Here is a 17,367-nt window from a genome sequence, read left to right as displayed (position 1 = left end):
CTGATTGTCCACAGAGATGCACTGGCTTTTCATTTTCAAAATCAAATGCATAATAAGTGCCCAGAACTTATTGCTGGCATCTAATTTTCCCTTAAGGATGCAAATTAAAATCATTCCTAGACTGTTTGTATTGTGCTGAAAAGCACAGTTAAAGTACATTGACGACCATTTGAGGTGGAGAGCGGTGTAAATAGCTCCTTCCCACTTTATAGCACAGTGTTGGTTGTAGTTACTTCCTTTCTGGCTGTGGCATGCATTACTCTTCCGTTTTCTGTTCTTCCTGCAGATCTCTCATCACTCACACCCACCAGCACGGCTCCACCAGCAGTAACTATTTCATTTGCAAAGGTTCCAAGTAGGTCCACAGAGATATCACAGCTTTGTGTTTTAAAATCCTAATGTTTATAAAACAAATGGCTGCAAACTATTGTCTGTGTCAGGTTTTCAGTGAAAAGCACCAAATTCAAAATATCTTTAGAAAGTTTTGTGACAAGCTGAATAAAACCACTTGCAAAGGGAAAATCTGAAAATCCATTCCATCCTGCTTTACAGCAAAGACTGGGCTAAGGTTTCCAGCTTTTCAGGTATGGTATTACAGCTCACACTCATTTCCTTCCAACAGTGACTATTTCAATCACAACAGCCTCAAGTAGGTCCACCGATTACAACAGGTCGTGTCTGTAATGTTTTGATAAGATTTGATTTTTACGAAATGATGTTAGAATCAAAGTGAATTATTTTTGCTCAATCAAAAGATTGAATGATATTTTAAATGTAATATTTTTTCTCATTCAACATGATTCTGTTTGGAGTTCGTTAGACATTGTGAAGAAAATATTCTCTACATCGCAATGCACGGAGAATACAAATGATTGAGACAAAATGTTTGGTGTATTTATCTTTACTGTATGCAACATCATATGGATTTTCTTATTTGATGTACTTCTACATTGATAATACTTTAGAAATGACAGTGTTCTTGTTGCCTGGGTTCTGCTGAACATTTATAGCTGCAACTAAACAAGACCAATAGCATCTCTGGCATCAACAAAAGCTCTATTAAATGCATAAGTCTTTAGGTTAACAGCAACTTTGCACCTTTGGGATTACCATCACTGCATGTAGAACCTCTGTAGAAATTCATTTTCAAATGTGACCTGAAGCAAATTGCACTAAATAACAGTTTAGGGTAACAAGATCATCAGGAAGTTACATGTAACTGCAAAATAGTGCCGGTGGTGAAAATCTGAAATAAGAAATATTCTGCTAATCAGGAGGCATCCACAGAGAGTTTTGCTGAGGGATTAATGATTTTGATTATTTCTGATCCTGGCTGTGTCTGCAAAATTCCCTTATATTAAATTAAAGGAACTTCTGAAAAATAAGCTGCGGTAAACCTCTGTTAATGTGTGTTGCCTCGCAGATGACAATGCTGTACAATCCACATGCACTCATTATTTCAGCAGGATTTAATAATTACAAAATGAGTGTAAATTTTGAAAGGATAATACAGGGTGGAACTATTTATTTTATAGAATCCATCAGTAGCTGCTGTTTGTTTCATCTTTTTAAATCATCCCATTCCTCTGCTTGTTCCTAGTGCTCAATAAAACATCTGCATTTCCGGCTAAATCTTTTTCTGTCTTTTTTTTTGGGTGGGAATCATTTAAATCTGAGGTGCACGAACAACATTCTCTCAAGGGGGGAGCAAATCTCTGGAATTCTTTACCCCAGAGGGTTGAGAAGGTTAGATCACTGGGGGTATTTACAGAGGAAGTAGATAAAGTTTGGGAAATGGAGAGCTGTGAAGACCTAACACAGAAGGGGACTTGAGACTGAGGGAGACCAGCCAAGATCATATTGAATGGCTGGGGAGATTTAAGAACCCAAGCTACCAAATCCTGATCCTGCTATATCATGTTGAATGCCAACATTTAGTTTTAAGTAGACCTTATCTTTATTCTTAATATCTTTAATATAATTCTCTAGCTGTATCCCAACCTTTATAATGGCCCATATGGAACAATCTCCAGGGGTTCCCAACCTAGGGTCCAGGGACCCTTTGTTTAATGGTATTAGTCCATGGCATAAAAAAAAGGTTGGGAACCCCTGATCAGTATAGTTTTCTATATTGTTTGTTTTTACCTGCTTCTTCTATCTGACTGGTTGATAACCTTTCTTTCCATTTCTTTAATTTCAAAATATACTGTATTCAAAAATAAATATATACAATAAACCATTCAATAACTTTCCATCATTTACATACGTTTCCATTATACTCAGTACATATCCGTATTAATAGCCACCCACGTGGCACTCCAGTAGTTCAGCTTAGCATATCATTGTTGAGGGGTATACTCCCCGCCCACCGACCCCTCCCACTCCCACGGGTGGAGAAACCTATACTGTGGTCCTTCCCCACCGGGCCCTTGCGGTGGCTGCACCGAGTTTCAGTGTGTCCCTCAGCACATACTCCTGCAGCCGAGAATGTGCCAGTCGGCAGCATTCTCCCACGGACACCTCCATGTGCTGGTAGATCATCAAGTTTCGGGCCGACCAAAGAGCGTCTTTCACCGAGTTGATGATCTGCCAGCAGCACCGGATGTTGGTCTCCGTGTGCGTCCCCGGGAGCAGCCCGTAGATCAGAGAGTCCTCTGTTATGCAGCTGCTGAGGATGAAACATGACACTAGCCCGTCCATCCTCCTCCACACACTCTTTGCGAACTGGCAGTGTGCAAAGAAGTGGGTCACAGACTCCTCCTCACTGCAGACCTCCCGTGGGCAGTGGGTTGCGGAGACGACGTTCTGGGCGTACAGGAGGGCTCTGACTGGGAGGGCCCCTCTCACCGCCAGCCAGGCGAGGTCTTGGTGCCTGTTGGTGAGATCTGGCGATGAGGCATTTTGAACTGGACAGTCTGCTCAGGGAACCACCCCACTGTGTCCATCACGTCCTTCTCCTGCAGTGCCTGCAGGACATTACGTGCTGACCACTGCCTGATGGCCCTGTGGTCAAAGGCGTTCTCCTGGAAGAACTTTGCTACGTAGGACAGGTATGCCGGCAACGACCAGCTGACTTTCTTTCCATTTGATTTGCTAAACGAGGCTGTGGATCCTCTCTTTGAAAATGCCCAACGTAACAGTAAAAGATCTGGTTCATGCTGATAATCCTTTTAAAGATGGTGGGCAACCATTTGTAAGAATACTGTTTGCCATTTCTTTATACTTTATAGCAAAGCCTAAGCTACTGTATAACATTTGTATATTCGGTTGTGAGATGCATTAGAATTCTCGCTTTTGTTCTTTGAGGTAATCAGTTAGCACTCATATCCACCAGCATGGCTCCAATAACAGTCACACCAGGTTTAAGTATGCTTTGTCAGCAGATTGTCTCCATCTAATCATCTGATGTTTGTTATCCAATTATTACTTTATTACTCAGACTTTTTTTCTGCTTAATTTTCCTTCTACTGCACTCTTGATGGGAGAAAATCCATGCGTTTTCAAGGTAGCTGGTGCTTAGTTTACCATGGAAAACGATGTTTATGTAATTCCTTTCAAAGAGTTTACAAGTATAAAGCAAAAGGTTTTATTAAACTTGAGTTTAAATGAGACAGGAAATTGTAATTCCCAGTTTAGAGCTTCCACCAGGTTTCTAATTGATCATAACCATCAGTGAGTGACTGCTTTATTCACTCAATATATATGCATACTTTTTTACTGCAACATTTCATCAATATTGATGGCTGATGACCAGTAGCATGAATATCCTTGTTAAATTGTACCATTTTGAATGACCTTTCACAGCATCCCTGCTACTTTGAGACCACGAGTTTCTATTTATAATGGAAACATTATATCATCCACACCACTACAATAACCAGAATACGGAATAAATAGCCAAGTTCTCCACAAGGCTAAATCTGTATTAATTTAGCTAAGAAAACAATGTGTTACTACTTTCAGTAATTCTATTTGGATTTCTAAGTGATTGTTGATAAAATGCTTGTACATACAATTGTAATATATATTGCTGCTTAGGGTTCAGTTTCTCCTTTAGATTACAGCCTTTGTCCACAATTCAACCAAAAGAAATTACTTTCAAAAGGCTTGCTTGCATCAATCTGGCCTTTCTACATGGTACACAGCATGGATTTGATGGATCTGAGCCATCATATTAATATTTCATTTTGGCTTTTATAGCCTTGAGTTTTGGTCCTCCAGCAGTTCACTCCGACAACTATTTGTAAGGAGATTGGTGTAAGCAATTCTTTAACAGTTTATAGCAAAGCTGAAGTGTTGGTAAGTGTATGGTCATGCACTTTGGCAGCGGAAACAAAAGAATAGACTTCTTTTAAAATCAGAGGAAAGTTCTAAAATGTGAGGTGCAAATGGCCATGGGAATCTTCGTGCAGGATTCCCTAAAGGCTAACCCACAGTTGACAACTCTTCTTGCACCCGTGGCAGTTCACAATAGAAGAAATACTCTGGTGTCCCAGGTGATATAGGGCACGCATTTCATGGGACTAGGAATTTCTACTGATATTTCCATTTGTGGCATGTATTTTCACTCACTGTTTTCTTTATCCCGCAGATCACTCTTCACTCACATACACCAGCACGGCTCCATCAGTAACCACAACTAGTCCAAGTATGTCCATGAATAGTTCTAACTCTGACATCAGTATTTCTGTGCAACACACACAAAATGCTGGAGGAAATCAGCAGGTCAGGCAGCATCTATGGGAATGAACGGACAGTCGAGGTTTCAGGTGGAAACCCTTCTACCAGTATTTTATATGTGTTGCTCTGGACTTCCAGCATCTGCAGAATATCTTGTGTTTATCACTATTGATGTCCCCAATGAATTTACATCACCTCTAACATTTTTATACAGCCCCTTTGTTGTTCTGATAATGTTTGCATCACTATTTACCATATGACTGGAACGTCCTCTACATCCTTTCAGAATCACAGCATTGAAGAGGTGATTCAAAAAACTAATTCTTTTAGGCTAAATTGGCACTTGAGACTTTTAAAAATAAATTTCTAGGTTTGCCAGATTGAATTATCCTTGTATTATATTCATTGTAAATGACTGATTATATAATGTTTATAAGTATATTTTGGGCACAGACCATTACTCCTGTACAGACCATTGGTCTTTGTTTACATCCTGTAAATGGTGCATCAGCAATGACCTTCATTAAGCTTCATTTATATTTATGGAAACACATCATCTTCTTATTTTGGTACCACAAGGTATACGTCCTATAGTGTATTGACGAGCAAATGTTGGGGACTGAGGGGCCCGTTCCATCTCACTATGTCGTAACCAGTTGTTTGTCACAATGTTCAATTGGTCTTATTCTTATAGACTTTCTCCATTTGTATCTTCTTACCAAACATGGGCAATTGTAGTTATTACCTCAAAGTAGTCTGCTGGAAAGACACCTTATGTCACATGCCAGTGATAATAAACCTGATTCTGATTCTCTATTGAGGGCCTGTCCTTTCACCTCCTCCCTTCTTGATATCCTAAGACACTCACAGTGTGCCACAAATATTCTCAAGGTAAAGTACATTGGTTCAGTGATGAAACCATTCCTGCTCACATCTATTTCCAGAGCATAAGCCTGAGGAGAAATCAAAGGAGACCTGTTGGGCTGGTCTCCATTCTGTTTGGAATTGTTAGTGATTCTTGATAAAATGCTTGTACATGCAATTGTAATACATCTTGCTGTTCATGGTTTAGTTCTCCATTAGATCAGAGCCTTTATCCACAATCCAACCAAAAGAAATTGTTGTTACTAATTTCAAAATGCTTGCTTGAATGAAATCTGGTCTTTCTACATTGTACACAGCATGCACTTGTTGGGTCTGAGTCATCATTTAAATATTTCATTGCAGGTTATGTAGCTTTGGTCTGCCACTCAGATAACTGGTTGTAAAGAGATTGGTGTAAGCCATTGTTTAACAGGTTATAGCAAAACTTATGTTGGAAAGTGTATGGTCATGCACCTTGGTAGAAGAAATAAAAGCATAGACTATTTTGTAAATGGACAGAAGATTCAAAGATCCAAGGTGCAAATGGTCGTGGATGTCCTCGTGCAGGATTCCCTAAAGGTAAACTTGCAGACTGAGTTATTGATGAGGAATGCAAATTTAATGTTAGTATTTGTTTTGAGAGAATTAGAATGTAAAAGCAAGAATGTACTGCTGAGGTTTATAAGGCATTGGTCAGACAACACTTGTGGCATTGTGAGCAACCAAGGACTCCTCATCTAAGAAAGGATGTGCTTACATTGGAGAGGGTTTAGAGGAGGTTCACGAGAATGATTTTGAGAATGAAAGGGTTATCCTATCGGCAGAGTTTCATGGCTCTGTGACTGTACTCACTGAAATTTAGAAGACTGTCTGGGGATCTCATTGAAATATCAAATTTTGAAAAGCCTACATGGAGTAGATGTAGAGAGGATGTTTCCTATCAAGACTATCATAGGGGTAGTCTTGAAACAAAGGGTACAGCATCACAAGAGGAGGACATTGATTGAGAATGGAAATGAGGAGGAATTTCTTGAGCCATATGGTATTGAATCTGTGGAATTCATTGCCACAGACAGGTGTGGAGGCCCGGGCACTGGGTACATTTAAGGTGGAGATTGATAGGTTCTTGATTAGTCAAGCCATAAAGATTGCAGGTAGAAGGCAGGAGATTGGGGCTGAGAGAGAAATGGATCAGCCATGATGAAATGGTGGAGCAGACTCAGTGGGCCAAATGACTTATTTCTGCTCCTATATATTATGGTCTTACGAAATGTCGGAGCACATTTGATGGGCTGAATAGATTAATTCTGCTCCTCTCTCTTGTTGCCTTATGGTCTTGGGCTGTTTGGCATGCACTGCTCTTCCCACTATTTTTCTTCTGACAGATCACTCAGCACTTACACCCACTAGCACAGCTTCTTCATCAGTGAACACTACATTAACAAATGGTTCAATATGTCCACAGGGATGATCCTGTCTTACATATTTAAAGCAATATGTTAAAAAAAACTGCATGCTAACAATACATTGACAGCACCTAACATTAATTTAAAGGCAGCTAATTTAGTATATTACCGTACGAGTTTTGCCATGCAGACAAGTTCAGTTAAATCCTGTTGATAACCGTTTGGAAGGTGAATGGTGTAAGCTATTCCATCTCAGTTCATAGTGAAGCTGAGGATGTGGTTTCTATCTGTTTGGATGTTGCATGCGTCTCCTCATATTTCTGATCTTCCAACAGATCACTCGTCACGCACACCCACCAGCACGGCTTCTTCAGCAGTGAATACTTCATTGGTATCAGTATCAGTCAAAGCTACGAAAGCTCCTAATATTGGCAAGTTCTCTCAGTGCGATTTAAGAGTTTTCTCTGCCCTGTACTAATTGTAATCAATATATGCCATTAAATTTGGTAATTAAATATTCTGATATTAACGTCACCACTTCCACTCCTCCCTTATGTTTTTATGTGGATTATAACATTGCCTGTAAACTTGCTGTTCAATTTCCCTCAACATTCTCACTCCCAACATACTTATTTTCCGTAGTCATCAGTTCAACTTCTTCACCAATCATCTTTCTAACATCCTTTCACACAACTATGGTTGTTTATAGACCCATTATTGCATCTCTCCATTTTTATCAGAGTTTTGCTTATCTGCCTCATGGTTCTCACACAATTAATTGTTTGCTATCCCATTTTCATCATTTTAAACTCCTTCCCAGTCTCTTACTAATTTTTAGGCTAATATTTTCATGCCTGCTTTCCCCCTTCTGAACATCTGCTCAGTGTCTCCTTCCCTGAGAAACTCATTTAAATAGCTTCCAATGGCACCAGAAAATTTGTGAAGATTTTGATCCCAGCCTACGGAGATGCATTCTATTTGGTATATATATGTTTGAACTTCCCTAGACTGTTCCCAATATCCCAATAATCTAAGTCTCACATTCCTGCATCATTTCTGCAACTATTCATTCATCTGTACAATGTTTCTATTTCTGTACTCACTTGTCTACACAATTGTGATGAATCCAATGACATCAATGTTTGAGATCCTGCTCATAATCTCTTTCTTATTGTCTATCTACATCACCTTGTCCTATTTTCCACCTATACTGAATGCACAGATATGGGTCTTGACATCTGGCTATCAGCTGCTCAGTGATACCATCATGTTGGTGCCAAGGAGGAAACATGCTGTTTTGAAATTGTGTCCATCTACCACTACTATCTTGTTGAGCTTTTGAAGTCTTGTCCATTCCACTCCCTTTATTTGGAGATGAACTACTTTAGGCGCTATTTATATTGCTGTGGTCTCACTTTACAGGAGAAACTATTGTCCCATCTGTATTTAGAATGGACTACTGATTAGGACTATAGATGCCCTCGAAGGACCTCCCAGCTGACCTGCCTATTCAACTTTGCTTATCTAGCAATCACCTACAGCATCTCTGGTAGCTTTTTCTTGAGCTACATAGTGGCTATATCCTGAAATGTAATTACCAAGATATATTCCAGAGTATCTTGGAGGTTGAGCTAACTCACAGTTGACAACACTTCCTGCACCTGTGGCAGTTCAGAATACAAGATGTACTCTGGTATCCCAGGTTGTGTAGGGCAAACATTTCATAGGGCTGGGCATTTTTAATGATATTTCCGTTAGTGGCATGTATTTTCACTCACTGTTTTCTTTATCCCGCAGATCACTCTTCACTCACATACACCAGCACGGCTTCATCAGTAACCACAACCAGTCCAAGTATGTCCATGAATAGTCCTAACTCTGACATCAGTATTTCTGTGCAACACACACAAAATGCTGGAGGAACACAGCAGGTCAGGCAGCATCTATGGGACTGAATGGACAGTCAAGGTTTCAGGTGGAAACCCTTCTTCCAGCATTTTATATGTGTTGCTCTGGACTTCCAGCATCTGCAGAATCTCTTGTGTTTATCAGTACTGGTAGCACACGGATAGGATCGATATCCTATCGATATTGACTTTGATGTGTTGGGAACTGAGCGGCTTGTCTCATTTCATTAAGTTGTAACCAGTTGTTTGTCACAATGTTCAATTGGTCTTACTCTTGTGGACTTTCTCCGTTCTTGTATCTTCTTACCAAACATGGGCAATTGAAGTTATTACCTCAAAGTAATTCTGCTGGAAAGACATCTTATGTATAGAGGGCCTGACATTTCACGTCCTCCCTTCCTGACTTCCTGAGACACCCATCGTGTGCCAGAAATATCCTGAAGGTATTTTGATGAATAGTGCATTGGTTCAGCAATGAAAGCATTTCTGCTCACATCTATTTCCAGAGCATAAGCCTGAGGAGAAATCAAAGGAGACCTGTTGTGCTGGCCTCCATTCTGTTTGGATTTGTAAGTGATTGTTGATAAAATGCTTGGACACGCAATTGTAATATATCTTGTTTCTCCATTAGATCACAGCCTCTGTCCACATTTCAACCAAATAATTACTGTTATTATTTTCAAAAGGCTTGCTTGTATAAGAACTGGCCTTTCTACAATGAACAGAATGCATTTGATGGTTCTGAGCTGTCATATTACTATTTCATTTCAGGTTATATAGCTTTAGTTAGTTTTGGTCTTCCAGACAATCACTTCATAAGGCGATTGGTGTAAGCCATTCTTTAACAGTTTATAGCAAAACTAATTGTTGGGAAGTGTATGGTCATGCACTTTGGTAGAAGAAATAAAAGCATAGACTATTTTGTAAATGGACAGAAGATTCAAAGATCCAAGGTGCAAATGGTCCTGGATGTCCTCATGCAGAATTCCCTAAAGGTAAACTTGCAGATTGAGCTATAGATGAGGAATGCAAATTTAATGTTAGCATTTGTTTTGAGAGGATTAGAATATAAAAGCAAGAATGTACTGCTGAGGTTTATAACGCATTGGTCAGACAACACTTGTGGCATTGTGAGCAACCATGGACTCCTCATCTAAGAAAGAATGTGCTTACATTGGAGAGGGTTCAGAGGAGGTTCACGAGAATGATTTTGAGAATGAAAGGGTTATCCTATTGGCAGAGTTTCATGGCTCTGTAATAGTACTCACTGAAATTTAGAAGAATGTCTGGTGATCTCATTGAACTATCAAATTTTGAAAAGCCTACGTAGAGTAGATGTAGAGAGGATGTTTCCTATAGTAGGGATAGTCTTGAAACAAAGGGTACAGCATCACAAGAGGCAGACATTGATTGAGAATGGAAATGAGGAGGAATTTCTTCAGCCATATGGTATTGAATCTGTGGAATTCATTGCCACAGACAGGTTTGGAGACCCGAGCACTGGGTACGTTTAAGGTGGAGATTGATTAGTCAAGCCATAAAGATTACAGGTAGAAGGCAGGAGATTGGGGCTGAGAGTGAAATGGATCAGCCATGATGAAATGGTGGAGCAGACTTGATAGGCCAAATGACTTAATTCTGCTCCTATATATTATGGTCTTAGGAAATATCAGAGCACATTTGATGAGCTGAATAGATTAATTCTGCTCCCCTCTCTTGTTGCTTTATGGTATTAGGCTGTATGGCGTGCACGATTCTTCCCACTTTTTTCCTTCCAACAGATCACTCAGCACCTACAGCCACTAGCACGGCTTCTTCATCAGTGAACACTACATTAACAAATGGTTCATTATGTCCACAGTGTAAATCCTGTCTTGCATATTTAAAGCAATATTTAAAGGCAGCTAATTTAGTCTATTACCAAATGGCTTTCTCTATGCACTCAAGCTTCGTTAAATCCTGTTGCTAACCATTTGGAAGGTGAGTGGTGTAAGGCATTCCTTCTCAGTTCACAGTGAAGCTGATGATGTGATTTCTATCTGTCTGGATGTTACATGCACCTCTTCTCACATTTCTGATCTCCCAACAGCTCACTCGTCACGCACACCCACCAGCACGGCTTCTTCAGCAGTGAATACTTCATCGGTATCAGTATCAGTCAGATCCATGGAAGCTCCTAACAGTGGCAAGTTCTCTCAAAGCAATTTAGGAATTTTAACTGCCATGTACTATTTGTGATGAAAATATGCCATTAAATTTGGTAATTATAATATTCCAATATTAACCTCACCATTTCCACTCCTTCCTTAATTTTTTGTTGCCCGTAATATTGCCCATAAACTTGCTCTTCAACTTCCCTCAACAGTCTCACTCCCAGCATACTTATTTTCCATAGTTATCAGTTCAATTTCCTCACTGATTGTCTTTCTAACATCCATTCTCACAACTATGGTTGTTTATTGATCCATTATTGTAATCTCTCCTTCTTTATAACCCCCCCCCCCAGTTCACGCAGAAGTCTATAACCATCTGTGTAGTTCTCGATCAACATACTTCGACATGTCTATCAGAGCCTTCGCTTATCTGCCTCATGCCTCTCACACCATTAGATATTTGCTATTCCATTCTCATCATTTTAAATTCCTTACCTGTCTCTTACTAATTTTCAGGCTAAAATTTTCATGCCTGCTTTCCCCCTCCTGAACATCTGCTCAGTTTCTCCTTCCCCTGACAAACTCATTTCAATAGTTTCCAGTGGCACCAGAAAATTTGTGAAGATTTTGATGCCAGCCTACTAAGACGCAACCCATTTGGCATATATATGTTTCAACTTCCCCAGACTGTTCCTAATATCCCGATAGTTTAAGACTGACTTTCCTGCACCATCTCTACAACCATTCATTCATCTGTACAATGTTTCTATTTCTGTACTCACTTGGCTACACTGTGATGAATTGAATGATTACAATGTTTAAGGTCCTGCTCATAATCTCTTTCTTATTGTCTCTCTACATCACCTTGTCCTGTTTCCCAACTGTACTGAATGCACTGATATGAGAATTGACAGCTGGCTATCAGCTGCTCAGTGATACCACGAAGTTGGTTGCAAGGAGGCAACATGCTGTTTTCTGAACAGGTCCATCTGCCACAACTATCTTATCAAGGTATTGAAGTCTTGTCCATACCACTCCCTTTATTTGGAGACGACCTTCTCAAGTTACCTATTTTCATGGCTCTGGCCTCACTTGACAGGAGAATTTATTCTATCATCTGTATTCAGAATGAACTACTGATTAGGGCTATGGATGCCCTTAAAGGACCTCCTAACTTAACTGCCTATTCAACTTTGCTTATCTAGCAATCACCAACTGCCTCTCTGGCTGCATTACCTTGAGCTTACAGGGTAGCTATATCCTGAAATGTGGTCACCAAGATGTATTCTAGAGTGAACTCAGATCTTGAGCTAACCCGCAATTGACCACACTTCCTGCACCGGTGGCAGTTCAGAATACAAGATATTCTCTGGTATCCCAGGTGGTGTACGGCACACATTTCATAGGACTGGGCATTTTTAATGATACTTCTGTTAGTGGCATGTATTTTCACTCACTGTTTTCTTTATCCCGCAGATCACTCTTCACTCACACACACCAGCACGGCTCCATCAGCAACCACAACCAGTCCAAGTATGTCCATGAATAGTCCTAACTCTGACATCAGTATTTCTGTGCAACACACACAAAATGCTGGAGGAACACAGCAGGTCAGGCAGCATCTATGGGACTGAATGGACAGTCAAGGTTTCAGGTGGAAACCCTTCTTCCAGCATTTTATATGTGTTGCTCTGGACTTCCAGCATCTGCAGAACTTCTTGTGTTTATCAGTACTGGTAGCACACGGATAGGATCGATATCCTATCGATATTGACTTGGATGTGTTGGGAACCGAGCAGCTTGTCTCATTTCATTAAGTTGTAACCAGTTGTTTGTCACAATGTTCAATTGGTCTTACTCTTGTGGACTTTCTCCGTTCTTGTATCTTCTTACCAAACATGGGCAATTGAAGTTATTACCTCAAAGTAATTCTGCTGGAAAGACATCTTATGTATAGAGGGCCTGACATTTCACGTCCTCCCTTCCTGACTTCCTGAGACACCCATCGTGTGCCAGAAATATCCTGAAGGTATTTTGATGAATAGTGCATTGGTTCAGCAATGAAAGCATTTCTGCTCACATCTATTTCCAGAGCATAAGCCTGAGGAGAAATCAAAGGAGACCTGTTGTGCTGGCCTCCATTCTGTTTGGATTTGTAAGTGATTGTTGATAAAATGCTTGGACACACAATTGTAATATATCTTGTTTCTCCATTAGATCACAGCCTCTGTCCACATTTCAACCAAATAATTACTGTTATTATTTTCAAAAGGCTTGCTTGTATAAGAACTGGCCTTTCTACAATGAACAGAATGCATTTGATGGTTCTGAGCTGTCATATTACTATTTCATTTCAGGTTATATAGCTTTAGTTAGTTTTGGTCTTCCAGACAATCACTTCATAAGGCGATTGGTGTAAGCCATTCTTTAACAGTTTATAGCAAAACTAATTGTTGGGAAGTGTATGGTCATGCACTTTGGTAGAAGAAATAAAAGCATAGACTATTTTGTAAATGGACAGAAGATTCAAAGATCCAAGGTGCAAATGGTCCTGGATGTCCTCATGCAGGATTCCCTAAAGGTAAACTTGCAGATTGAGCTATAGATGAGGAATGCAAATTTAAATTTAGCATTTGTTTTGAGAGGATTAGAATATAAAAGCAAGAATGTACTGCTGAGGTTTATAACGCATTGGTCAGACAACACTTGTGGCATTGTGAGCAACCAAGGACTCCTCATCTAAGAAAGGATGTGCTTACATTGGAGAGGGTTCAGAGGAGGTTCACGAGAATGATTTTGAGAATGAAAGGGTTATCATATAAGCAGTGTTTCATTGCTCTGTGACTGTACTCACTGAAATTTAGAAGAATGTCTGGGGATCTCATTGAACTCTCTCAAGATTCTAAGGCCTACAAAGAGCAGATGTAGAGAGGGTGTTTCCTATAGTGGGTGTAGTCTTGAAGCAAATGGTACAGCCTCAGAAGAGAGTGACATTCATTTAGAATGGAGATGAGGAAGAATTTCTTCATCCATATGGTACTGAATCTGTAGAACTCATTGCCACTGGCAGATGTGGACACCCAGGCATTGGGTGCATTTAAGGTGGAGATTGATAGGTTCTTGATTGGTCAAGCCATAAAGGTTGCAGATAGAAGGCGAGAGATTGGGGCCAAGAGAGAAATGGATCAGCCATGATGAAATGGCGGAGCAGACTCGATAGGCCAAATGACTTAATTCTGCTCCTATATCTTATGGTCTTATGAAATGTCAGAGCAGGTTTCATGGGCTGAATAGCCTAATTCCGCTCCTATCCCTTATTGCAAGTTGACAACACTTCCTGCACCCATGGCAGTTCAGAATCGAAGATGTACTCTGGTGTCCCAGGTTGTGTAGAGTACACATTTCATGGGACTGTGTATTTTTAATGATATTTCCTTTTGTGGCATGTATTTTCACTCACTGTTTTCTTTATCCCGCAGATCACTCTTCACTCACATACACCAGCACGGCTTCATCAGTAACCACAAATAGTGCAAGTATGTCCATGAATAGTTCTAACTCTGACATCAGTATTTCTGTGCAACACAAAATTCTGGAGGAAATCAGCAGGTCAGGCAGCATCTATGGGACTGAATGGACAGTCGAGGTTTCGGGTGGAAACCCTTCTTCCAGCATTTTATATGTCTCGCTCTGGACTTCCAGCATCTGCAGAATCTCTTGTGTTTATCAGTACTGACATCCGGTTTCTGCTAACAAATTTGCATGCACTCTTCAATGAATTTACTTCACCTCTAACCTTTTTATACAGCCTCTTTGTTGTTTTGATAATGTTTGCATCTCTATTTACCACATGACTGGAACGTCCTCTACATCCATTAAGAATTACGGCATTGGATTCAAAAAAACTAATTCTTGGAAATTATTTTAAATGCATTTCAAGGTTTGCTGGATTGAATTATCCTGATGCTATATTCATTGTAAATGATTGATTATATAATGTTTATAAGTATACTTCTGGTACACGTCATTACTCCTGGGTCAGATTACTCTTCATTTACATCCTGCTCAATGGCTCCATCAGCAATGACCTTCATTAAGCTTCATTTCTATTTACGGAAACACATCATCTTCTTGTTTTGGTACCACAAGGTATACATCCTGTAGTGTACTGAGGCGGATGTGTTAGGGTCTGAGGGGCCTGTTTCATCTCATTAAGTTGTAACCAGTTGATTCTCACAATGTTCTATTGGTCTTACTCTTGCAGACTTTCTCCATTTGTATCTTCTTACCTCAAGGTACTCTGGTGGAAAGACACCTTATGTATTGAGGGCTTGTCCTTTCACCTCTGCCCTTCCTGACATCCTGAGACACCCATAGTGTGCCATAGATATCCTAAAAGTATTTTGATGAATAGTGCATTGGTTCGGCAATGAAAGCATTTCTGCTCACATCTATTTCCAGAGCATAAGCCTGAGGAAAAATAAATGGAAATCCGTTGTGCTGGTCTCCATTCTGTTTGGATTTGTCAGTGATTGTTGATAAAATGCTTGTACATGCAATTGTAATATATCTTGCTGCTCATGGTTTAGTTTCTCCATTAAATCACAGCCTTTATCCCCAATCCAACCAGAATAAATTACAGTCATTATTTTCAAATGCTTGCTTGCATGAAATTTCATCTTTCTGCATGGTACACAGCATGCATTTGATGGGTCTGAGTCATCATTTAAATATTTCATTACAGGTTATGTAGTTTAGTTTTGGTCTTCCAGCCGGTCACTCAGACAACCGTTCGTAAAGAGATTGGTGTAAGCCATTCTTTAACAGTTTATAGCAAAGCTCATTGTTGGGAAGTGTATGGTCATGCACTTTGGTAGAAGAAATAAAGGCATAGGCAATTTTGTAGATGGACAGAAGATTCAAAGATCCAAGATGCACATGGTCGTGGGTGTCCTCGTACAGGATTCTCTAAAGGTTAACTTGCAGATTGAGTCAGTGGTGAGGAATGCAAATGCAATGTTGGCATTTATTTTGAGAGGATTAGAATATAAAAGCAATATAAAAATACTGCGGCTTTGTAAGGTATTGGTCAGACAACAACTGGAGTATTGTGAGCAACTTTGGAACCCTTATCTAAGAAAGGATGTGCTGGCACTGGAGAGGGTTCAGAGGAGTGTTTCATAGCTCTGTGATGGTACTCACTGAAATTCAGAAGAATTGGGAGGGTGGTATCATTGAATCTGATCAAATTTTGAATGGCCACATAAATTACATGTAGAGAGGATGTTTCCCATAGTGGTGGAGTCTAGAAGCAAGGGGTACAGCCTCAGAAGAGAGGAACATTCATTTAGGATAGAGACGGGGAGGAATTTCTTCAGCCAGTTGATGGTGAATCTGTGGAATTCATTGCCACAGCTGTGGAGGCCATGTCACTGGGTGTATTTAAGGCTGAGTTTGATAGGTTCCTCATTAGTCAAGCCATAAAGATTACATGTAGAAAGCAGGATATTGGGGCTGAAACAGAAAAAGATCAGCCATGATGAAATGGGAGCACAGACTTGAATCGCCAAATGACTTAATTTTGCTCCTATATCTTATCGTCTTATGAAGTGTCAGAGCAGACTTGATGGGCATAATAGCCTTATTCTGGTCCTATTTCTTGTTGCCTTATGGTCTTAGGCTGTATGGCTGCACTATTCTTCCCACATTTTTTCTTCAGACAGATCACTCAGCACTCACAGCCACTTGCTCGGCTTCTTCATCAGTGAACACTGCATTATCAAATAGTTCAGTATGTCCACAGTGATAACCCAGTCTTATATATTTAAAGCAATATGTTAACAAATTGCATGCCTAAAATCCATTGACAGCATCTGACATTAATTTAAAGGTAGCTAATTTAGTCTATTTCCATACGACTCTCTCTATGCAGACAAGTTTAGTTAAAACCTGCTGATAACCATTTGGATGGCGAATAGTGTATGGCATTCCATCTCAGTTCATAGTGAAGCTGAGGATGTGGTTTCTATCAGTTTGGATGTTGCATGCATCTCTGCTCACATTTCTGTTCTTCCAACAGATCACTCGTCACTCACACTCACCAGCACGGCTTTTTCAGCAGTGAATACTTCATCAGTATCAGTATCAGTATCAATATCAGTAAAAGCCACGGAAGCTACTAATACTGGCAAGTTCTCTCCATGCAATTTAGGAATTTTGACTGCCCTGTACTAATTGTAATGAAAATATGCCGTTAATATTAGGTAATTAAAATGTTCCAATATTAGCCTCACCATTTCCACTCCTCCCTTATGTTTTTACGTTGCTCATAACTTTGCCGATAAATGTGCACTTCAA

At 39.9% G+C, this 17,367-nt stretch overlaps 1 protein-coding gene across 20 annotated transcripts in view; it reads left to right on the top strand.

Annotated features, from left to right (window-relative positions):
* The window catches only part of ptprc (protein tyrosine phosphatase receptor type C), a 158,451-nt gene that overhangs the window by 56,788 nt on the left and 84,296 nt on the right, over positions 1-17,367 (top strand). For 5 of the 20 annotated variants that reach the window (XM_072274153.1, XM_072274149.1, XM_072274148.1 and 2 more), the window contains 8 exons: positions 287-355; positions 4,592-4,648; positions 7,286-7,381; positions 8,748-8,804; positions 10,947-11,042; positions 12,487-12,543; positions 14,490-14,546; positions 17,090-17,197. The exons of 4 other annotated variants lie outside the window; for them this stretch is intronic. In XM_072274153.1, the coding sequence (XP_072130254.1) occupies positions 287-355; positions 4,592-4,648; positions 7,286-7,381; positions 8,748-8,804; positions 10,947-11,042; positions 12,487-12,543; positions 14,490-14,546; positions 17,090-17,197 (597 nt within the window). The remainder of the gene's footprint in view (positions 1-286; positions 356-4,591; positions 4,649-7,285; positions 7,382-8,747; positions 8,805-10,946; positions 11,043-12,486; positions 12,544-14,489; positions 14,547-17,089; positions 17,198-17,367) is intronic. 11 more of the 20 variants (XM_072274158.1, XM_072274152.1, XM_072274151.1 and 8 more) reach the window with 7 other exon arrangements.

The sequence above is a fragment of the Mobula birostris genome, chromosome 12 (assembly GCF_030028105.1).
Source record: "Mobula birostris isolate sMobBir1 chromosome 12, sMobBir1.hap1, whole genome shotgun sequence".
Lineage (NCBI taxonomy): Eukaryota > Metazoa > Chordata > Chondrichthyes > Myliobatiformes > Myliobatidae > Mobula > Mobula birostris.
Note: the sequence above shows the minus strand (reverse complement) of the source record. Positions and strands in the feature narration are given on the sequence as shown.